This window comes from Sminthopsis crassicaudata, chromosome 1 (assembly GCF_048593235.1).
Source record: "Sminthopsis crassicaudata isolate SCR6 chromosome 1, ASM4859323v1, whole genome shotgun sequence".
Taxonomy (NCBI): domain Eukaryota; kingdom Metazoa; phylum Chordata; class Mammalia; order Dasyuromorphia; family Dasyuridae; genus Sminthopsis; species Sminthopsis crassicaudata.
In genome coordinates, this window is record NC_133617.1 from 389996671 (window position 1) to 390020926 (window position 24256).

The window sequence follows — 24256 nt, forward strand, 5'->3', positions numbered from 1 at the left end:
AGGGCAGCAGCAGGTCGTTATTATTAAACTTGTTATCCTTTTTTAGAATTGTCTTGCTTTGAAGGCCAATGGAAGCCTCAGTGTATTTTTTGGATATCAGGGAGGGATAAAAACATCAGAGGAGAAAGGGACAATCCTAGAGACCATTTCATCTAGATTCTCCCCCCTGAGGCAATTGGGGTTAAGTGACTTGCCCAGGGTCACACAGCCAGGGAATGTTAAGTGTCTGAGGTCAAATTTGAACTCAGATCCACAATGCCACTTCATCTAGATTTTTAAAGATAGATTTTAAAACTTTGAAAATGCAGACTGGCTCTTATACTTCCTAGGCTTTCCATATTTTATTTGTTGTGAATAACCCCATAACTTAATCACGCGATTCACTTCTCAAAGAGCGTTCTGGGGTTCATTTTTTAACTACAACTCCCAGAAGGCTCTGCGCCACTGCTGCTGCTGCTGCTGCTGCTGCTGCTGCTGCTGCTGCGGTTCGTTCTCACATCGGCCACCGTAGTGCGGTCACGGGATGCTTTAACCCTGCTGGGTCATGTGAACAAACAGCTGCTTGAGAAGGTTCCTGTCTTCCCGGCTCGGCTGGCCTCGGGTTTCCCTGGGCCGTTTTGGGGCCGCCGATTTCAGCCCAGGCATGGCCAACGTCTCCAAGAAGGTGTCATGGTCGGGGCGCGACCACGAGGAGGCGGAGGCGACAGCGCCTCGGAGGCCGCATCAGCCGCTCTCGGAGCCGCACGGGGAGAGCACGCCGCTCCTGAACGGGGCCGGGCCGGCGGCGGCTCCGCAGGTGAGGACCCTCTGGGGCCGCTCCGGTGACCCCTGAGCGCCGGCGGCGTGGGGGCCACTAGGACCCAGTTCTCCTTCTCAGATCCCTTGGTCCTCATGCCTTCCTGTCTTAGGGGCTGAGGGTGGCGGGAGGGCTGTCCGCTGGTCTGATGGGGGAGCAGCATCCCCGCCCCGCCCTCATCTCCTCCTCCTCCTTCTCCGAGCGAACGAAGGCCCCTGCGGTAAAGTCCTTAGAGTGGGAAGGTACCCGGAGAGAATGTCCGACCGGGAGGGTTAATTTGTCGCCTGTAGCAACAAGCGCCCGGGGAGGGACTGGAACGAGGATTTTTATCCGCGTCCCCGGCACTTCCCCACAGCTGCCCCTCATATTTAGCCCCATTGCTTCATTTCACAGAAACAAGTTAAGGAAAGGAGGCGCCTTGCTCGGGGCACACGGCTATTAGTGGCGGAACAGGTTCTGGCGCTCCCGGGTTCTGCTGCCCAGGCTACTGCTGTCAGTGCAGTGCTCAGCCCCCGGCTTCCCTCGTGCCTGGAAACGCTCTCCCGCGGCTCTTAGACCTTCTGGCTCCTTCTGGGACTCAGCTCAAAACCCCCTTCTTCCCATTCCCTCTCCCTCTTTCTCCCCTCCCCCACGGCTTCTCCTCTGAGATAACTTCTCTCTTTATTTCCGTCCACCTGGTCGAGGCCTGGAATTTTTTTTTTTTTTTTTGGATCGGGGAGAGGCTTTCTTTGAATCTTTATATCCGCCCCCTACACGCACTGGGTGTTTAATGAATGATTTTTGGCCGACACTTAGGAGCCATTATATGCTTGTTGACTATATTCAGCTTGCTGCTATCTCAGATCGGGTGCTAGGAGTCTTAACAAATGACTAGACATAATGCTTAACCCAATATTTTAAGGAAGATAGTGTAAAGGATTCTGGTTGTAGTGTCCTGAACAGGGATGAGTAGGATGGGGTGAAAAGAACAACAAACTGGAGGGCGGAAGACCCTGGTTTTGGTTTAACTAATCATTGTGTAATTCTGGGAAAGTCATTTCCTTTTTCTGTGCCCCCTTTTCTTTAGTTCCAAAAATAAAAATGCAGAAGATAGTGTTAATATGCTTGGGGCGGTTGCTTTTATATCATTTTATATCATTTGTATAACAGTTGAAGGGAAAGAAATACATTGTAGCTAGGAGAGTTACAAGATTTTTTTTTTTTTTTTTTATAAGCGTTGGCTTAGCTTGAAGTGCGATTATTCATTGGTCTTCTAATCATCCCATGGATCAAATTTCTCTCCTTAACAATTTACTAATTAGGATTTAAAGCAACTTTAAAGTCAACTAAGTTACTTTTCTTTGAATGGACAATTGCTACATGGACATTCATCAAATTTTTTTTTTTTTTTTTGAGGGGGGGGAGAATAGAGAATAGGTTGCATAGTGGCTAGAGAGCCTTTGGCTCAGGTCCTACTTCTGACAGTATTAGCTATTTGATTCTGGCACTCTTAAAACCATGTTGTACATAAAGAAGATCCAACTCACTTCCAGTTGATCAATGATGGACAGAGGTAGCTACACCCAGAGAAGAAACACTGGGAAGTGAATGTAAATTGTTAGCACTAATATCTGTCTGCCCAGGTTGCATGTACCTTCTGATTCTAATGTTTATTGTGCAACAAGAAAATGGTATTCACACACATGTATTGTACCTAGACTATATTGTAACACATGTAAAATGTATGGGATTGCCTGTCATCGGGGGGAGGGAGGGGGGGTAATTTGGAAAAATGAATACAAAAAAAAAAAAAAAAAAAAAAAAAAAAACCATGTTGTAGAGGAGATAATTGCCTTAGTTCTATCCCAAGCCTTCACTCCTACACTGGCTACACTCTATTTCCATGTTGACCCTTTGGTGAACTACTTAAAGTCTACACTGTCTTCCTTTGAGTCCCTTGCTTTCTCATCGTATCACAGATTGGGCCTTGCCAGGCCTGAACCTTGGATCATTTCCACCATCCAGTACCTTTGTTTCCCCAACTGTTAAATGAAATTGGAGAAAATCATGTCGGTTCTTCCAGAGTCCATTTCGAATTTATGGAGCCCTCACTGATGCTAAGCAGTCCTTATGCTTCGGTTTTTTTTTTTTTTTATTAATTTTATAATTATAACATTTTTTGATAGTACATATGCATGGATAATTTTTTTACAACATTATCCCTTGTACTCCCTTTTGTTCTGAATTTCCCCCTCCTTCCCTCCACCCTCTCCCCTAGATGGCAGGCATTCCCATACATATTAAATATGTTATACATATAAATATATGTATAGGTACAATATATGTGTGCAGAACCGAATTTTGCTGAAAAAAGGAGAGCGCTCCCTTTTCTCTCTTTTTCCGTATTTCAAATCAATTAGATGCCTTTTGCCTCTATCTCCTCCTTAACCCTTGTCTCAACAAAGTTAAGGAATCCTTCTTGGCAAGACCAACCCCTCTACCTTACATGAGATCCCATTCTATCCTTTTTTCCTCCAGCATATTGCACCTTTATTCTTTCACTTCATTCTTTTCCCGTCTGCTATGCTGTTTCTTTACTGCCCTGTCTTTTGTGGTTAACCTCCACCAACAATAGGTGTTTTCACTTTTTTCTTTCTCTTTAGTCTGGCTTCTGACTTCATCATTCAGCCGAAACTGCTCTCTCCAAATTTACCAGTGATCTCTTAATTTCTGAATTCTCAGACCTCATCCTTCTTGGCTTTGGAGCCTTTCACACTTTACCCCCTCTTCTTTTCCTTGAAACTGTCTTCTCTGTAGTTTTTGGGACACTACTCCATCCTTTTTTCCTTCTACTTATCTGCTTCTCAGTCCCAGCCCCACAGGATTCTGTTTTAGGCCCTTTTTTTCCCTCCCTCTATAGGATTTCACTTGGTGTTCTCAACAGTTCCCATGGAATCAATTATAAGTACAAATGATCTCAACTCAAACACTAGTGACTTCCAATCAGTTACCTCCAGTATCAAATATAAAATACTGTTTGACATTCAAAGTTCTTCATAACCTTGTCTTCCTCTACCTTTTCAGTCTTATATCTCAGTAAATATTTTTTGATGTAGACACACCAGCCTCCTTGCTGTTCCTCGAACAAAATGCTTCATTTTCTGACTTTGAGCATTTTCATTGGCTCACTTTCATGATTGAAATGCACTCCCTTTTCATCTGCCCTCTTGACTTCTTTCATGTCCTAATTAGAATCCCACCTTTTTTTTTTTTTTTTTAGAATCCCACCTTCTTTAAGAAGTCTTTCACAGTCCCTCTTAGTTCTATTATCTTCCCTTTGTTTATTGTTTTCAATTTATCCTGTACAAATTTTGTTTTCACACCTGTTGTCTTCCTCACTAGATTATGAGCTCTGTGAGAGTAGTGACTGTCATTTGCCTTTTTTAATAAATATTTATCTATTTATTGACTTGATTGGCATTGCTAGAATTTGGTTTCCCCACCTTTTCCCTTCTCAAATGATGTCAGGTGAGAATAAGAGTTTGATGTTAAGTTGAAATTAAGTTTTTTTTTTTTATTTTAGGGGAAATGATATAGTAGGGATGAGAAAATTCATTTCCCTTCTTTCTTTACAAAGTGGGGAATTTATAGAAATTCCACATATTGTTAGACTGGGTTGATGTGTTTGTTTAGTTCTGCTGAATTGCTTTCTTTTCCCTTTTATGGGTATCTTTGTTTTAAGGTGTATGTGTGTGTGTGGTACTATATTTGGAAATAAAAGTTATATAAAAATAAGCTATCAATAAAAATTTGAAAAGAAAATGACCCAGTGGAATTCAGTTTTCTGTCACATTTTCAAAGGGATAGGTACAGAAATGCAAGGTGTTTACATCAACAACAATACTCAGTTTTCTTTGGAATATGTGTGTGTGTTGGGGGAAGGGGAAGACAATATTGTCAGAAGTTGTTTTGAGAATTCCTTAACATGTCTTTGTTTCAATTTCTGTAGTAAATGATTGGAGAGGTACTAAAATAACATTAATAGAATGGTTCTCTGTCTGATTTGATATGGTCAAAGCCAGATCCTTTTGATTGGATCTGGCTAACTAGATTTTGAACTAAACAAGTTTAATAATCTTTGGTAGCTGGATCCTGGCATGCTAGCTTGTAATTATCCATATTTTGTGCTTATCTCTCCTGCTGCTTTATATTTAGCTTTTAAACTGTCTTTGATTACAGACTAGAACCAAAAGGGGAAAAAAAAAGTCATCCTACTTTGGAAGCATGATAATTTTCTCAGATAACTAAAAATTCAGTCACATAAACCTTGTCACAGATATTTTTGATAACAGAAAAGACTTCATGGGAGTGGTTTTTAGTACCATAATTTACTTTGAAGTTTATAGAAAAGTCTTTTCCAAAATTCTGTTTACTCTTTGTTCTTTGTGTTGGTAGGAAATTAATAATCTCTGAATTAAGCACTTTCTCTGGCTGTTGGTTTTCTGGATGGAGGAAATCCAATATTAAATTGGAAACTTTGTATTTAAATCATATTACAACAACTGATATGGGAACTGGTTGAAATCATGGCTGAAGTGAAATCTGCATCTTTTCTTGAACTCCATTGGTTTCCTGCTCTTTCTTTTAACAAGAAAAACAAGAAAGAATTGGCTGATTTTGAAAGAACCTGATCTCTGGTAAAACTGCACATGGTTGGGGTTTTGTTTTGTTTTTACACATGGTAGCTGAATTGACATCTAATCAAATTGTCTCCTAGTTATTTTTCTCTAATGGAAGATCTTAAATCATTTATCGTGTCATTGATAAATATTTTAAAGGCTCATTTCCTTTAAATTTTTTTAGGCTAATATTAAAACAGAAGAGACATGTAGCAGGGTAGGCAGGCTTCCAACCAGAAAGACATGGCTTTTTATTGGTGACCCTGCCTAAAGTAATATCTCAGTGCCCTAGGTATCTGTCTAAATCTGGAAGTTGCTGATCTTTTCTTACCTAATGCTTTCTCATACCAGTGAAATCTCAGGCCAGTCTGGATTCCTATTCTTATGAACCTAATTTTTGTATTTCTAAAGCGTTCCTACTTTCAACTGGAGGAGTGCTGCAATATCAGACAATTTCTGAGCTACTCACTGAATCTACTAGCTGTGGCAATTAGTATATCAATAGAGAGGGAAACTTCAGAATCAGCCTATGCATTCATTTTCTGGGAAGCCTATTGCTCAAGACACAGGGGAATGTATCTCTGACTATCATGCTTGGCATAGTCAATGAGAAGAAAAGCAGCGAAAATGTGAACTGTATAGAAATGACTCTAGATACCTTTTTCTGACTTTGTCCCTAGCTATATACCTTGAGAGGGTAGAGCAGGATATGTCTTTTGAATATTGTCTGCCTGATCTTGTGGCAATGGTACTATATTTATATTAAATCAGAAAAGGGAAGAATGATTTACAGACTGTCCCTTCTCTCTTTAAAATGAAGAAGCCAGATCACAAGGAAAGAAGGAGTATTAACCATCATGTGCATCAAAAGTAGGAAACAAGGGAAATAAACACTCTGTGTTTAAAAAAAAAAAAAAAAAAAAAAAAAGGAGATTGGCATCTATGCTGTTTTTCTAATGCAGAAAATGTTGGAACTGAAAAACATGGTGGTAGGTTTTTTATTACATTTTAAGAATATTTTATTTTTCCAAACACATTCCAAGATAGTTTTCAACATTCATCTTCACAAAATCTTCCAAGTTTTTTTTCCTTTCCTATAGATGGCAAGCAATCCTATGTAGGCTAAACATGTGCAATTTTTCTAAAAATTTCCATCATGCTGACCCCCTCCCCCCAAAAAAATCATTTCAAAAGGGAAAACAAACAAACAAACTAAGCAAACAACAAAATGGTGAAAATACAATGCTGAAGCCACATTCATTCTCCATAGTTCTCTTTTTGAATGAGGATAGTTCTTTCCATCAAAAGTCTATTGGAATTGCTTAACTTATTTTTTTTCATTTTTTTTCTTTTTTTACTTTTCTTCCCACCCTCCTTTTTTCTTTTTCCCTGAGGCAATTGGGGTTAAGTGATTTGCCCAGGATCACACATTTGGTCCTCCTTCATGGCTGGTGCACTATCCTCTGCACCAACTAGTTGCCCCTCACCTAGTTTTTAATGAGCCTTAGAAAGGCAGCACTTTGCAGTGGAAAGAATTCTAGAGATGAAAATGGAGATTTGAATTTGCATTCTGGTTATGCCATTTGCTTTGTGAGGTGATCACATCTTTTTCTTTCTCCAGGCTTTTATTTTCTCATCACTAAAAGGAGGTGCTTGTATTATATGATATCTAAGAATCGTCATTTTAGAGAGGCACTAACCATAGTGAAGTGGAAAGAGGATAGGATTTGGAGTCAGAAGACTTAGGTTCAAATGTGAGTTTATCTTTGTGCCTTCAAGCAAATGACTTAACTTCTCAGGGCCTAAGTTTCTTTATTTATAAAATGAGGTTGTGGAACTAGATAGCCTTGAGAAGTTTTCCAGCTGTTAAGTCTTATTCAGTGGCCTAAAAGAGTAACAGCTTAAGCTGGCTTTTTGGAATCGTTCAAGGAATCTTTGAAATACTTCAGAGGCTCTTAATGTGTCTGTGGCAATGTGGGGTGGCAGATTGCAATGTAGTAGTCTCTAATCTCTGCCTATCTCTCCCTCGAGAAATGACTCCTTTCTGGAAAATATTCCAGTCAAATAGGTCAGTTAGGAAGATAAAAACTGTCTGCTGCCATGATAGGAGACAAGTGCATGGAAGATTCATTATTCATTTGTATATTCAACTACCATGTTATATAAAAGTATAAGCAAAAACTCTATGTTCTAGGTATGTATATGTATATATGTGTGTGTGTGTGTGTGTGTGTGTGTGTGAATAATACACCTTATATGAATATACTATTCATATATGAATCCTACATAAATCACCTGGGGACTCTGATAGAAAATGGAATAAAATTAGTGCCTAGAAAAGGCACCAAGTGTACTTCATATAGGCCTAGGAAATGGATTACTCTGGATGTGAATTAAGGGAGTCTTGGTGAATGATGAAAAAACTTAAGAATAGCTTGGAGGATGGGTAGAAATTAAAGAGGCAATAATTTGGAGAAGTAGGAAAAATGAAGACAGAAGAGAATGGATAAACTAACTTGAAGCAGTTTTTATTACTTTGAAGAAGAAAAGGAATCGAGGAAAATTTGAGCCAGTACCATATCCCTTTTAGGTGTTCAGACAAAAGAAATCAAATTAAGTCATATAGATTGAATGCTCCTGTTTTTTTTTTCCCTTTCAGCACTAGAGATGTGCTGAACACCTTTTATTGATAAAGCTCCTTCTTTGCCAGAAAAAAACAAGTGACATTATGCCATTATTTCTATTGGTAGTATTTTATCACCTACTTAAAAGAAAAAAAAACAAGTTAAACATGATAGGTAGATGCAATTTCATGTGCAACTTTCTATTTCTGTTTTACTTCCTATCTAGAAATGTTCATTTTACTTGGTGTTAATTTTCATTTTCATTTTCATTTTTCATTCCATCGTACTTGGTTTGTCTCTGATTAATCTCTGTTAGTTAATTCAAGAAATAACACTATTGCCACATTTTTCAGTTGAAGTACCTTAAGCTGATTGAGAGGAAGTGAGTTGCCTAGGTTGATTTAGCTAGTAAGTATTGGGTTTGAGGCTTGAACTCACGTTTATTTGATGCAAAATTTGGGTATTTAGAGTATCATTGTTGCAATGTGGTTCTGACCTTTGAATATATATATTCCTCTATTGTTCATCTTATTGCTCATTTCTCATTTCAGTTTTGGAAATATAAGTAGCAGAAGACTGTCAGACTGAAATTTATTATACAAAATCCCCAAGACTAGAATTAATACGACCTTTTCCCATGTTAATGTTGGCATTAAATGTAAACCCAGTTTTTTAAAGTGGCTAAATAATTTATACTTGTTTTCTTAGAAAGGACTTGTTTCACATGATTTGGGGATTTCTGTGATATCACTCTTTTACCTAATGGTTAGTGTTAACATATAACTAGGATAGATGGACTCTTGCATCTACAGAAGAATTAATTTAGAGCTATCAAGGACTTTAAAAGCCATCTCAGAAGCAATAGGACACCTCGAGAAAGAAAGGCAGCAAGCGCCAGAAAATTTAAACACCATGACTTTGACCATCATCTCTCTTCAGACAGCTCAGGACTCTTGATTCTAAGAGCCTGAGAACAACAATATTTTCTAAACCAACAGCCCTGCTTCCAGCTCATCCCCTACAACAATCACCAAGGGGACAAATCATTGTGGAAAAGTAGCCAGCCTTCCTCATCCCCATCAGCAACAACTGCTATTCTGTTACCTACAGGCCTCTGGGCACAGGAGCCCTGGAAATGGTAGTACCTTCTGTTTCCAACCTATCCCGCAGAGTCACCACCTGGGAAAACAAACCCTGTGGAGAAGGGCTATCCATCCTCACCAATAGCCAACCAACTGCCAAATATGATACAGCTAGTCTAATGGCAAAAGAATTTTAAGTGTATTTTGGATTGGACTGGTCCCTAATCTGTGGGTGGCCAACCAAAGCAAGCTTGAGGCAGGTGAGTCAGAAATCAAATAACTTGGTTATTGGAGCCTGGTAATCATTCAGTGGATTATAAAACCAGAGTTAGTGTGCTGGTAATAGGAGTGTAGCATCTGGTTTGGTTCACTTAGCAGTTACAAGCAGAGAGATTGTTCATTTTTAGGAGGTATGATTAATCACTTTCTGCTGTAGCAAGTTAGCTATAGCTCTTTACTCTCAAGTCAGGATCTCCTGGGAGATAAGGAAGCTCCAACAAATCTAAATAGTTATCGATTAATATGAAAAAACTAAATTCCTCACAACATATCTGGTGTTGGTCCAAGCAAAACATTTTGCCAGAGGGTGAGATCATCCAGAGGATGAGCTTAAAAGATTGTTATTATGCCAGACTCAGGGCACAGACAGCTTGCTTGCTGGACCTTAGCTCTGGAAAAAACAGGGTTTCTCCTGATATCTTGACAGTAGGTAAAGCAGCAAGGCACCTTGAGGTGAGAAAAAGAGGCAGCATGTGCCAGGTAAAGTAAAACAACCACTACCACTTTGATTACTATCTCACCTCAGACTCTAATAGAGACAACTCAGGGCCCTAAATCCAAGAACTTTAAGAATAACAGTATCTGTAGCCCAGGGCTCTCAGCCATCATCCTGAGAAGCAACCCCTGATAGCTGCTCTTTTAGATGCTATATCCTCAAGTATTGAAGGCCCAGAAAAGAAGGTTTCTGCTGTCAAAGTCCTTGAGTCTTCAGATGATACAACATCAGCTAATGATTTTATCTTTGGAAATAACATGAAAGAGGATACATTAACATCTGTTTTGCTGCTGTACCTTAAGAACCAAGGGATTTATTTTAATTCTAGTTTCTCTTCTTCCCCCAACTCTCATCTCCACCTATTGAAAAAGCAAAAAATTTAAAATCCATTACAAATATAAAGTCATGTAAAACAAATGTTTGCATTATTCATGCCTCTTTGCCCACCCACCTACTCCCCCCCCCCAAAAAAAAAAAAAGCATGAAAAAGAAAGAAAAAAAGGTGTTTCAGTTTGGATTATATTTCTTTCAATTATCTGGAAATGGGCAGCATTTTTCACTATGGTCTTTTGGAATTGTGAGTTATTATAGTTATAAGAATTACTTTGTCTTTTGTAGTTGGTTATCTTTACATAATTGCTTTTACTGTGTAAAATTTTCCCTAGTTTATATCCTTAGTGCTTTAAACATACAAAGTGCTTAAATACTTCATTTGGACATTTTCAATACTTTCAGTGGATATTCCAACCCTTTCATTTTACATTTGAGGAAAATAAGGCCTAGAAAAAAGAAATGACTTTTCCAAAGTCACATATGAAATAATTGGCAGAGAGTCAGAACTTGAATCTAGATCCCTGAACTCTATATCCAGCATACTTATTAATTCATCATGCTGTCTTCCCCTTATGTGAGTGAATGGAAAATGGAGAATTTTTTCTCTACTTCTATTCATACAGTCACATTCTTTTTTATGTGGCTCAGCTGAATCTATTTGTGTTTGAGCTGTGCCTTCCTATTTTGTCAATCCAAACTCTTCTGTTCTGTTGGTATAGGTTTGCTATTGCTTCAGGAGTTTCCAGTCCTCAGTCTTGTGGTCAGAAAACTTGGTTTTATAAGTTTGAAAGTACATGTACTTCCTATCACATATCTATAGTGTTTGCTTACATCCTCATAAGAACTGACTGAAGAAAATATTCCAAAATAATCTTCTGAGAATATGGATAGCAAGCAGCAATATAGTTTAGTGATTTAGATTTGTGTGTTCTTTGTATATCTGAGAAGAATAGGCGAATGGGAAATGCCTACTTAGCTATTTGTCCTCACCCTTTTAGTCTGTTGCAAGTCAGTTTAATCCTTAAATCTTTGCCAAATTACAGATTTACATTCTTAGTCATTGTAGTGGGTCATTGTTGGGTGTCTCATAGTCTTTGGCCATCTCACTTTTTGCTTTTGTTTCACGCAAAGCACCTGAGATATTGCCTGTTGAAATCTTTCTGTGTTTTTTCTGTCTACCAGACAGTTTGGAGGTTATCTTCATCACTAGCATCTCAAAGGACTAAGTTGCTCCTGTAGCATTGCACTTTATTGTGTGCATTTAGATGGTTTTTGACAAGAACTGCCACTTAAAGTTAAAGTAACTGCAGTTAAAACACTTAAGATTGTTCCTTTGCTGCTCCTTTTATACCATGTTGCGTGAGTCTTGAGTTGTAAAAATGGGTGCTCTATCAATGTGATTAAAGCCAGGGTGATATTTTCAGGTACAAAGGGAGTGATCAGTGCCTGGATTCTATACCAGACCTTTCTAGGTGGCTGAAGTGATGAAACATCTAGTTAATGTATCTATAGTTGTATAAATCACTTATACTCTGAAATTTGGTCAGTAACAGGACTATTGTAGCTGGTGGAAGTCCTTGATTTGGGCATTAATTCTATTTTTCAAAGAAGCTCAGAGCCTGTTACATATTGAGGACTTGGCTTTTACCATTCAATAAATATCTTGTCAAAAAAAGCTAGAGAGGATTTATTTTTCTTTTATTCATTCATTGGTTCTAATGTTCACAGTAAACAAGGTTACTTTGGAGAGAATATGCCATTCATTTAAGAAAACTCCGTTACCACCCTAACTCAGGGTCTTTTCAACTTCTTACATGGACTAATTGTTCTTACTGCTTCAGATCTCCCATTTACCTAGTTTATCTTCCATACAGCTGCTAAATGGACATTTTAAAAGTGCAGATGTGACCATGTCACCCTTTCCTTACAAAGTTCCAGCACTTCCTATAGCCCCCAAAATAAAACATAAACTCTGTTTTGCATTCAGAACCTTTCACAATTATACATCCAAACATACTTTGCCAAACTTCTTTTCATGTAGTGTTTACTTTCCAGATAAGCCAGCCAACTTGCTATTCCTCGTATACATATTCCTTCTCAAAAATTTATATTTTTTCCCCAGTCTGCCCTAGAAAAAATGCACCCCTTCTTTACCTCTATGTCTTGTAAACTCTATTCCTCAAAAAGTTCAGGTCAAGATTAAAGCTTTTCTTAACACCCTCTACCAACAGTAAATTATTTTATGCATATTTTATGCTTGCTTATAGGTATACGTTTTCTCTGATGGATTGAAAGCTTGTTGAGGTTAAGCATTATTTTTTCCTTTGTATTCAAAAGGAATCTGTCAGGCACATAATAAATACTTGTTGATTGATTGCAAAGAACTATACAAATATCATATATACTACATTTTAAGCTCTCTAAGGGAAAATTGAGAAATAATTTGATCTTTTATGAACTAAGGAGAATCCAGAACAGAAATATTCCAAGATATATTTTCTTAGGCTTTAAGAAAAGAGATTTTACTTAATTCATGTTAGATTTTTACCATTTACCTAGGTTTAGGGTAGATTTCACAACTCACAGCTATACCAGTTGAAAAGAATCATTTGCTAGTATCTTCGCAAATAAGAAAATCCTCTTAAAGCAAACTCTAAACAATTAGAAAAATGTCAAGTGCTCTTGGAAAGGTTGAGCAAATATAATAAAGACGACAATACTCCCTAAACTATTCTATTTATTTAGGGCTTTAACAATCAAACTCCCAAGAAATTATTTTACTGAATTAGAAAAAATAACAACAAAATTCATCTGGAAGAACAAAAGGGCAAGAATTTCAAAGAAATTAATGAAGAGAAAAGCAAATAAAGGTGTCCTAGCTGTACCAGATCTAAAACTATATTATATAGTAGCAGTCATCAAAACCATTTGGTACTAGCTAAGAAATAGAGAAGTTGATCAGTGGAATAGGTTAGGTTCACAGAACGAAATAGCCAATGACTATAGCAATCTAGTATTTGAAAAACCCCAAAGCCCAGCTTTTCGGATAAGAATTCTCTATTTGACAAACTGTTGGGAAAATTGGAAAAATGGGGGAAATGGCAGAAAGTAGGCATAGATCCACACATAACATCGTATACCAAGATAAGGTTGAAATGGGTTCATGATCTAAACATAAAGAATGATATTATAAACAAATTGAAGAACATAGGATAGTTTGCCTCTCGGATTTGTGGAGGAGGAATGAATTTCTGACCAAAGAAGAACTAGAAATCATTATTTATCATAAAATATATAATTTTGATTATTTTAAGTTAAAAAGTTTTGCATTAAAAAACTAATGCAAACAAGATTAGAAGGGAAGCAATAAACTGGGAAAACAGTTTTACATCCAAAGGATCCAAAAGGATTGTTTCTAATATATAGAGAGAATTGACTCAAATTTCTGATAGTTCAAGCCATCCTCCAATTGATAAATGGTCAAAGGATATGAACAGACAATTTTCAGATAAAGAAATTGAAACTATTTGTAGCCACATGAAAAGGTGCTCCAAATCACTGTTAGTCAGAGAAATGCAAATTAAGACAACTCTGAGATATCACAATGCACCTCTCAAATTAGCTAAGATGAGAGGAAAAGATAATGACGAATATTGGAGGGGATGTCGGAAAACTGGGACACTGATTCATTGTTGGTGGAACTGTGAATAGATCCAGTCATTCTGGAGAGCAGTTTGGAACTATGCTCAAAAAATTATCAAACTGTTCATACCCTTTGATCCAGCAGTGTTTCTACTGGGCTTATATCCCAAAGAGATCTTAAAGGAGGGAAAGGAACCCACATGTGGCAGCCCTTTTTGTAGTGGGAAGAGACTGGAAACTGAGTGGATGCTCATGAATTGGAGAATGGCTGAATAAATTATGGTATATGGATGCTATCAAATACTATTGTTTTGTAAGAAATGACCAGCAGAATGATTTCAGAGAGTCTTGGAGAGACCTTGGTGAACTGATGCTAAGTGAAATGAGCAGATCAGGAGATCATTCATTATACATGGCAACAACAAGATCATATGATGTTCAATTCTTATGGGCATGGCTCTCTTCAACATTGAGATGATTTAAATCAGTTCCACTTGTACAGTGATGAAGAGAACCATTTACATCTAGAGAGAGAGAACCATGGAAACAGAGTGTGGAACACAACATAGCATTCTCACTCTGTTATTTGCTTGCATTTTATTTTCTTTTTCTTCCTTCTTGATCTGATTTTTCTTGTGCAACAAGATAAGTGTATAAATATATATACATATATTGGATCTAACATGTATTTCAACATACTTAACATGTATTGGACTACCTGCCAGCTAGGGAAGGGGGTGGGGGAAAGGAGGGGAAAATATGGAACAAAAGGTTACGCAAGGGTAAATGTTGGAAAATTTACCCGTTCATATGCTTTGTAAATAAAAAGCTTTAATAATAATAAAAAAAAAATTTTTAAGTGAGTAAAAGGAGTTAAGATAAGGGAAGTCATTGAACTGAGCCCATCAAGGAAACCTATTGAAAGAGATAGGATATCAGTAAGACATTAAAAAAAAGATTGGGAGGTGGGGGAAACCTTGTAGGCAAGGAATATAGCAAATAAAACAAAGGCAGTGGCGTTAGATGAGCAGCAGATGGTTTGGTTAGAACAAAAAGGTTGTGTTAGGGAAGAAAAGCTGTGACTGGATTGGTTTAGTGAAGCTATGTTGCAGAGGGAAGAAGTAATATAGCTCTTTAAGTGTATTAGAGTTTTGTTTTTACTGTCTCAAGGCACAAGTTAGTGGCAAATTGTAGGGGAGATGTGGGGCACTTCCAGTTTTCCTCTCTGGGGAACTCCAACTCTGTTAGAATTTGCAGAATGAGCTAGAGGGAAGAGCATGGACCTGAGGAATCAGGAGCTTTGGATATCACTTAACCTCTGAGTCTTAGTTTTCTTAGTTGTAAGTAAACTGATAACATATCCTGCCTCTTGGATGAGGTGTGAGAACAGTATTTTGGAAAGCTCAAGTCAGTATATGAAACCATTATTATTAGTAATTTTTTAAAAAGTGATTATGTGAGTAAATGTGATATTACTTGGAGAATTAGAGTGAGACTAAATGAAATAAATGTAAAAGAGTTCTAAGTAATAAGGCCTGTGACGTATGATGATTTCTTCCTCAACCCCCCTATTCTGTATTTGCTTGTTCTCTGAATTGCAGTTTCTTCCCTTTTCAGCCCTCCCATTCAGCATTTTTCCGCATCGGACACCTGAGCAATGTAGAGCTGGATGATGAGCTACTTGATTCGGTGAGTTGATGAAGAAGTTGAATTGAGCTTTGTGGTCTGAAATGAGCAGAGGAAAGACTATTGGTTGAAGTAAAAGAGGGAATTTTGCTACATGCAGTTTATTATAAAGATAAGGGACTCTGTGGTAAACAACCCTGTGTCTGCAAAATAATATCTGAGAATGGGTCAGTGCTGATATTTTTAAATGTATTTTTATTTATTTCATTAAATATTTCTCAATTACATGTAAAAAAAATTTAACATTGACTTTTTAAAAACTTTTGAGTTCTAAATTCCTTCTCAAGAATCTTACCTCTTGAGAAGGCAACAGTGGATTGATTATACATGTGGAATCATACCAAAAAATATTTCCATATTAGCCATATTACAAAAGCAAACATACATACACAGACACACACAAAGAAAAATAAAGTTTAAAAAAAGTATTCTTCAGTCCTCACTCAGAGTTCATTCCTTCTCTCTGTGGATATGAATAGCATTTTTCCATCATGGCTCCTTTGTAACTGTCTTGTATCATTATCTTCATCAGACTCACTAAGTTACTCACTAAGTAATTATTACTGTTACTGTCTACAATGTTGTCCTGGTTCTTTTCACTTCAGCTTGCATCATCAGTTCATATAAGTCTTTGCAAGTTTTTTGGAAAGTATTCTGTTCACCATTTCTTATAGCATAATAGTATTTCATCACAATTACATGCCACAACTTGTTCAGCCATTCCCCAGTTGATAGGTATCTCTTCCATTTCCAATTCTTTGCCCTCACAAAAAGAACTGCTATAATAAATATATCTATTATATCAATGTATTTGTAACTTACTTTGTGCTACATTTCTGAAATTTTTTGTTTTAATATTCTAATATTTTACATTTTCTCAAAGAAAATACTGCTTGTAACAGTTTTATGTGAGTATATCTTGGCCTCGTTTATGTGCATGTAGAAAATAGTAGCAATGATGACCAGACTGATTTCAGAAAAGACTGGACTGTGGTGACAGCTCTCTTTGTGGTGGCAAAGAAGGGGAAACTGAGGGGATGCCCATTAGGGAATAGATAAATCTCTCGTGAGATATAATTCTTATGGAATTCTACTTTATTAAAAAAAAAAATGATGAGCAGGATGATTTTAGAAAAATGGAAAGATTTACATAAATTAATGAACAGTGAAATGAGTAGAACCAAGAGAGCATTGTGTATGGTAATAGCAACATTGAAGAATAACTGAATGATTAAGTTATTCTGAGTATTATAAATATTCAAATCGATTACAAAGAACTTAGGAAAAAGATGCTGTCCACCCCCAGAGAGAGAATTTACAAATAAAAGTATGTATAGTATGGGGGTGTGTGTGTGTGTGTGTGTGTGTGTGTGTGTGTGTGTGTGTGTGAGAGAGAGAGAGAGAGAGAGAGAGAGAGAGAGAGAGAGAGAGAGAGAGAGAGAGAGAGAGAGAGATGAAGGCCTTCTTTACTGTGTTATTAGGAGAGAGAGAGGAAGAGAGAGGGACAGTTTAGAACTTAAAATGTAATATTCCCCCAATTAATTTTTTAAAAAAACTTTATTAAAAAAACTCCAATTTTGGTTGCTTTATTTTAAATTTTACATCATCTGAATTTTCTCATATCTTTTCCCCTCCTACTCCTAGAGAGTCATCCATTATAATGAATTTTTTTTTTAAAGGAATAGAAAAAGTTCACCAATTAATACATTGGAAAAAATCTAACAATATATGCAGTTTTCCAAATCTGTGAAGTGTCTCCGACTCTGTGAAAGACATAGTCTATGGTAAAATTTCTCTGGGGCCAAAAAATTTGTATTTCTATATAATTCTGCAGCATTTTTTTTTCTTTTAAAAAAATATATTTTTATTTTTCAAAATACATGCAAAGATAACTTTCAACATTCACCCTTGCAAATCCTTGTGCTCCAAATTTTTCTCCCACCTTCCCTCTTCCCTGGACAGCAAGTAATCCAATATAGGTTAAACATATGCAATTTTTCTAAACATATTTCTATCTTTATCATGCCGCATAAGAAAAATCTGATAAAAAGAGGGAAAATATGAGGGGAAAAAAAATAAGCAAGCAAACAATAAAAAAGGTGAAAATACTATGCTGTGCTGCACATTCAGTCAACATATTCCTCTCTCTTTATCACAAGTCTGCTAAATTGACCTGAATCACTTTATTGCAACAATATTTTCTTTAAAAATAAATACTGCTTTCTTTTAAATTTTTTTTATATAGCATGTTTACATAGTATATAAATATCTCTCTTCTTTCCCAGACAGCCACAGTATTTAACAAAGGACTTTTTTTTTTTTTTTTTTTTTTTTTAAGAAAAAGAGGAATGGGGGGGGTGGTATATCAGCAAGATCAAGCATTACATTTAAAAAATGTACACTGTGTAAAAACACTATGTGCTACCCTTCACATCTGTTGGCTTCACTTCTGTAAAGTATGATGATAGTAGTGAATATTCTCTTATCTCTAATTTGGGGCCACACATGCTCTTTGTAATTTTGCAACATTTTCAGTTGTTTAGTAGTTCTTTCTTTTTTTTTTTTTTTTAATTTAGAATTTTTTTTCCACAGTATATATGCATGAGTAATTTTTTAAAAATAATATTATCCCTTGTATTCATTTTTCCAAATTATCCTCCCCTCCCTCTACTCCCTCCCCCCGATGACAGGCAATCCCATACATTTTACATGTGTTACAATATAACCTAGATACAATATATGTGTGTAAATACCATTTTCTTGTTGCACATTAAGTATTAGATTCCGAAGGTATAAGTAACCTGGGTAGATAGACAGTAGTGCTAACAATTTACATTCACTTCCCAGTGTTCCTTCTCTGGGTGTAGTTATTTCTGTCCATCATTGATCAACTGGAAGTGAGTTGGATCTTCTTTATGTTGAAGATTTCCACTTCCATCAGAATACATCTTCATACAGCATTGAAGTGTACAGCGATCTTCTGGTTCTATTCATTTCACTCAGCATCAGTTGATGTAAGTCTCTCCAAGCCTCTCTGTATTTCTCCTGCTGCTCATTTCTTACAGAGCAATAATATTCCATAACCTTCATATACCATAATTTACCCAACCATTCTCCAATTGATGGGCATCCATTCAACTTCCAGTTTCTAGCCACTATGAAAAGAGCTGCCACAAACATTTTGGCACATATAGGTCCCTTTCCTCTCTTTAGTATTTCTTTGGGATATAAGCCCAATAGCAGCAATGCTGGGTCAAAGGGTATGCATAGTTTGATAACTTTTTGGGCATAGTTCCAAATTGCTCTCCAGAATGGCTGGATTCTTTCACAACTCCACCAACAATGTATCAGTGTCCCAGTTTTCCCACATCCCCTCCAACATTCATCATTATTTGTTCCTGTCATCTTAGCCAATCTGATAGGTGTGTAGTGGTATCTCAGAGTTGTCTTAATTTGCATTTCTCTGATCAGTAGTGATTTGAAACACTCTTTCATATGAGTGGATATAGTTTCAATTTCATCATCTGAGAATTGTCTGTTCATATCCTTTGACCATTTATCAATTGGAGAATGGTTTGATTTCTTATAAATTAGGGTCAGTTCTCTATATATTTTGGAAATGAGACCTTTGTCAGAACCTTTAACTTTAAAAGTATTTTCCCAATTTGTTACTTCCCTTCTAGTCTTGTTTACATTAGTATTGTTTATACAGAAACTTTTTAGTTTGATGTAATCAAAATCTTCTATTTTGTGATCAATAATGATCTCTAGTTCTCCTCTGGTCATAAATTCCTTCCTCCTCCACAGGTCTGAGAGGTAGACTATTCTCTGTTCCTCTAATCTACTTATGATCTCATTCTTTTTTTTTTTTTTTTAATAATTTTTTATTATATATTTTTTTATAATATTATCCCTTGTATTCATTTTTCCAAATTATCCCCCCCTCCCTCCACTCCCTCCCTCCGATGACAGGCAATCCCATACATTTTACATGTGTTACAATATAACTTAGATACAATACATGTGTGTAAATACCATTTTCTTGTTGCACAATAAGCATTAGATTCCAAAGGTACATGTAACCTGGGCAGACAAATATTAGTGCTAACAATTTACATTCACTTCCCAGTGTTTCTTCTCTGGGTGTAGCTACCTCTGTCCATCATTGATCGACTGGAAGTGAGTTGGCTCTTCTTTATGTTGAAGATTTCCACTACCATCAGAATATATCCTCATACAATATTGTTGTTGAAGTGTACAGTAATCTTCTGGTTCTGCTCATTTCACTCAGCATCAGTTGATGTAAGTCTCTCCAGGCCTCTCTGTATTCCTCCTGCTGGTCATTTCTTACCGAGCAATAATATTCCATAACCTTCATATACCATAATTTACCCAACCATTCTCCAACTGATGGACATCCATTCATCTTCCAGTTTCTAGCTACAACAAAAAGAGCTGCCACAAACATTTTGGCACATATATGTCTCTTTCCGCTCTTTAGTATTTCTTTGGGATATAAGCCCAGTAGTAGCACTGCTGGGTCAAAGGGTATGCAGTTTGATAACTTTTTGGGCATAGTTCCAAATTACTCTCCAGAATGGCTGGATTCTTTCACAACTCCACCAGCAATGTATTAGTGTCCCAGTTTTCCCACATCCTCTCCAACATTCATCATTATTTGTTCCTGTCATCTTAGCCAATCTGACAGGTGTGTAGTGGTATCTCAGAGTGGTCTTAATTTGCATTTCTCTGATCAGTAGTGATTTGGAACACTCTTTCATGTGAGTGGATATAGTTTCAATTTCTTCATCTGAGAATTGTCTGTTCATATCCTTTGACCATTTATCAATTGGAGAATGGTTCGGTTTCTTATAAATTAGGGTCAGTTCTCTATATATTTTGGAAACGAGACCTTTGTCAGAACCTTTGCTTTTAAAAATATTTTCCCAATTTGTTACTTTCCTTCTAATCTTGTTTGCATTAGTATTATTTGTACAGAAACTTTTTAGTTTGATGTAATCAAAATCTTCTATTTTGTGATCAATAATGATCTCTAGTTCTCCTCTGGTCATAAATTCCTTCCTCCTCCACAGGTCTGAGAGGTAGACTATCCTCTGTTCCTCTAATCTGTTTATGATTTCATTCTTTATGCCTAAATCATGGACCCATTTTGATCTTATCTTGGTATATGGTGTTAAGTGTGGATCCATATCTAATTTCTGCCATACTAATTTCCAGTTTTCCCAACAGTTTTTTCCAAATAATGAATTGTTATCCCTAATGTTGGTATCTTTGGGTTTGTCAAACACTAGGTTGCTATAGTTGTAACCTTTTTTTGTCCTTTGTATCTAATCTGTTCCACTGATTGACTAGTCTATTTCTTAGCCAATACCAAATGGTTTTGGTGACTGCTACTTTATAATATAGCTTTAGATCAGGTACAGCTAGACCACCTTCATTTGACTTTTTTTTTTCATTACTTCCCTTGCAATTCTCGACCTTTTATTCTTCCATATGAATTTTGTTGTTATTTTTTCTAGGTCATTGAAATAGTTTCTTGGGAGTCTGATTGGTATAGCACTAAATAAATAGATTAGTTTGGGGAGTATTGTCATCTTTATTATATTCGCTCGGCCTATCCAAGAGCACTGAATGTCTTTCCAATTATTTAAATCTGACTTTATTTTGTGGCAAGTGTTTTGTAATTTTTCTCATATAATTCCTGACTATTCTTTGGTAGATGGATTCCCAAATACTTTATACTCTCAACATTTGTTTGGAATGGAATTTCTCTTTGTATCTCTTGCTGTTGCATTTTGTTGGTGATATATAAAAATGCTGAGGATTTATGTGGATTTATTTTGTATCCTGCCACTTTGCTAAAATTCTGAATTATTTCTAATAGCTTTTTAGCAGAGTCTTTGGAGTTCTCTAAGTATACCATCATGTTATCTGCAAAGAGTGATAGTTTGATTTCCTCATTTCCTACTCTAATTCCTTGAATCTCTTTCTCTGCTCTTATTGCCGAGGCTAGCGTTTCTAGTACTATATTGAATAGTGATGGTGATAGTGGGCAACCTTGTTTCACTCCTGATCTTACTGGGAAAGGTTGCAGTTTATTTCTATTGCATATTATGCTTTTTAGTAGTTCTTCCCATTTACATTATTGTAGTTATTGTCTTTATTGTTTTCTTGCTTCTGTATCATTTCATGTCCTTCCAAGCTTCTCTGCATTCATCATATTCATTGTTTCCTATGGCATGGTAATATTCCATTGCATTCCTAGCCCACAAATTGTTTGGCTGTTTCCTAATTGCTGAGCATCTACTTTGTTTCCATTTCTTTGCTACTCCAAAATCTGCTATAAATATTTTAGTGTATATAGAACCTTTATTTTTGCTAATGACCGCTGGGGCTTATGCTTAACAGTAGAAACTCTGAATCAAATTGTATGGACAGTTTGTATAAATCTAGGTGGCTTTCCACAATGGTTGTAGCTCCACCAACAATGAATTAATCCCCACACAATCCCTTCAGTATTAATTGTTCCTATATTTTATTGTCTTTGCCGATTTGGATATAAGATAAAACTTAGATATTGTTTTGAGTTTCATTTCTCTTATTGTGCTTTGGAACATCATTTTAAATGATTTTTAATGTTTGCAGTTCTTTTTTTTTCTTTCTGAGGCTGGGGTTAAGTGACTTGTGCAGGGTCACACAGCTAGGAAGTGTTAAGTGTCTGAGACCACATTTAAACTCCGGTCCTCCTGAATTCAAGGCTGGTACTCTATCCACTGCGCACCCTAGCTGCCCCCAATGTTTGCAGTTCTTTTGAGAACTGTTTATTCTTATCAGTAGTTTGTTTCTTAAACTTAAACTTGACTTTAGCTTGATCAGTCAACAAGGAGTAATATTTTGTGTAGAAGGCACTATCATTAGGGATACAAAGAAATGGAAAAATATGAACCTTGCCCTCAAGGAGCTCACATTCTGGTGAGGAGACAACATGCAAACAAACAACTATTTACAAATAAGATATATACTGAGTAAATGAGAGGTAGTCTCAGAGAAAAAGAACTAGCTAGAAGGGGAAAGGGAAGAAAAAGACTGGGAAAGCCCTCTTAGACAAAATGGGATTTGAGCTGAGTCTTGAAGGAAGTTCAGAGATAACTGTGCATATCCTTTACAGCAGTGTTTCTATTAGGCTTGTATCCCAAAGAGATCTTAAAGGAAGAAAAGGGACCTACGTGTGCAGAAATGTTTGTAGCTGCCCTTTTCATAATGGCAAGAAACTGGAAACTGAGTGGATGCTCATCAGTTGGAGAATGGCTGAATAAGTTATAGTATATGAATGTTATGGAATATTATTGTTCTATAAGAAACTATCAGGAGGATGATTTTAGAGAGGCCTGGAGAGATTTACATTAAGTAATGTTAAGTGAAATGAGCAGAACCAGTAGATCATTGTACATGGCAACAGTGATATTATACGACGATCAGTTCTGATGAACGTGACTTTTTGCAACACTGAGGTGATTCAGGTTAGTTCCAATGATCTTATGATGAAGAGAGCTATCTTCACCCAGAGAGAAGACTGTGGGAATTGAATGTGGATCACAACATAACATTCTCACTTTTTGTTGTTCACTTGCATTTTGTTTTCTTACTTGTTTACTTTCCTTTTTGATCTGATTTTTGCAGCAAGAGAATTGTATAAATATATTTACATATATTGGATTTAACATATTTTAACATGTATAACAAATTGGATTGCTTGACATTTAGGGGAGGAGGGAGGGGAAAGGAGAGGAAAATCTGAAACACAAGGCTATGCAAGGGTCAATGTTGAAAAATTATTTGTGCATATATTTTGAAAATAAAATGGGAGCCACTGGAATTTGTTGGTTAGAGGAACAGTGTAGTCAGAATAGCAATTAAGGAAGATCACTTTAGCAGTTTAGTGGAAGATGGTCTGGAATCTGTCCAGGGACATTAATTAGCTGGCATTTGTAATAGTATAGGTATAAAGTGGTAAGAAACTACACCAAAAGTGGTGGCTGTATGAGGGAAGAAAAGAGTATATACATGTGATGTAAAGAGATAGAAACAACAGGACTTGTTATTTCTAGGTATGTGAGGTAAGTGCCAGTACAGACTTGGGGATGACGTTTGCATATAACAAACTTGGGTAACTTGGAGGATGATGATACCCTCAGCAGAAGTAGAGAAGATCAGAAAGGGGAGAGTTGAGAGGACATAATAAAATGAGTTCGGTTTTAGGCATTTTGAAATTAAAATGTCTTTGGGACATATAGTTCAAGATTCCCAATAGGTAGATGGTGATATGAGAATGTAGGGCTGGATAAATAGGTCTGAGAAACAGCAGCATAGACATCTTTTTTCCCACCTGATTGTTTGACTTGGATTGGCTTAGAATCTTAAGGACAAGTGATCTGTGGAAGAAAACCAGGAAATCTTTATCCCAAGGCTGATTATCTCCAGAATTTGAGTCAAGGATCCCCCACCCTCAATCCCTTCCTCATTCACCTTCTGGCACTAGCTCAAGGCTATTTCTTTCTTGGCCTCCTTACTCAACTCCCTGAGCTTGTTTGAAAAACATCATCTTGTTTTTAAAAAAAAAAAAAAGTTCATTTTATTAC

General features: G+C 36.7%; 1 protein-coding gene across 2 annotated transcripts in view; it reads left to right on the plus strand.

Moving 5' to 3' along the window:
• The first annotated feature begins 526 nt into the window (after nt 1-526).
• CLCN7 (chloride voltage-gated channel 7) overlaps nt 527-24256 on the plus strand; it is a 57954-nt gene continuing 34224 nt past the window's right edge. The window contains exons 1-2 of one of the 2 annotated variants that reach the window (XM_074279632.1): nt 527-796; nt 15528-15599. In XM_074279632.1, the coding sequence (XP_074135733.1) occupies nt 644-796; nt 15528-15599 (225 nt within the window). In that variant the 5' untranslated portion in view covers nt 527-643. The remainder of the gene's footprint in view (nt 797-15527; nt 15600-24256) is intronic. The other variant, XM_074279633.1, reaches the window with a different exon arrangement.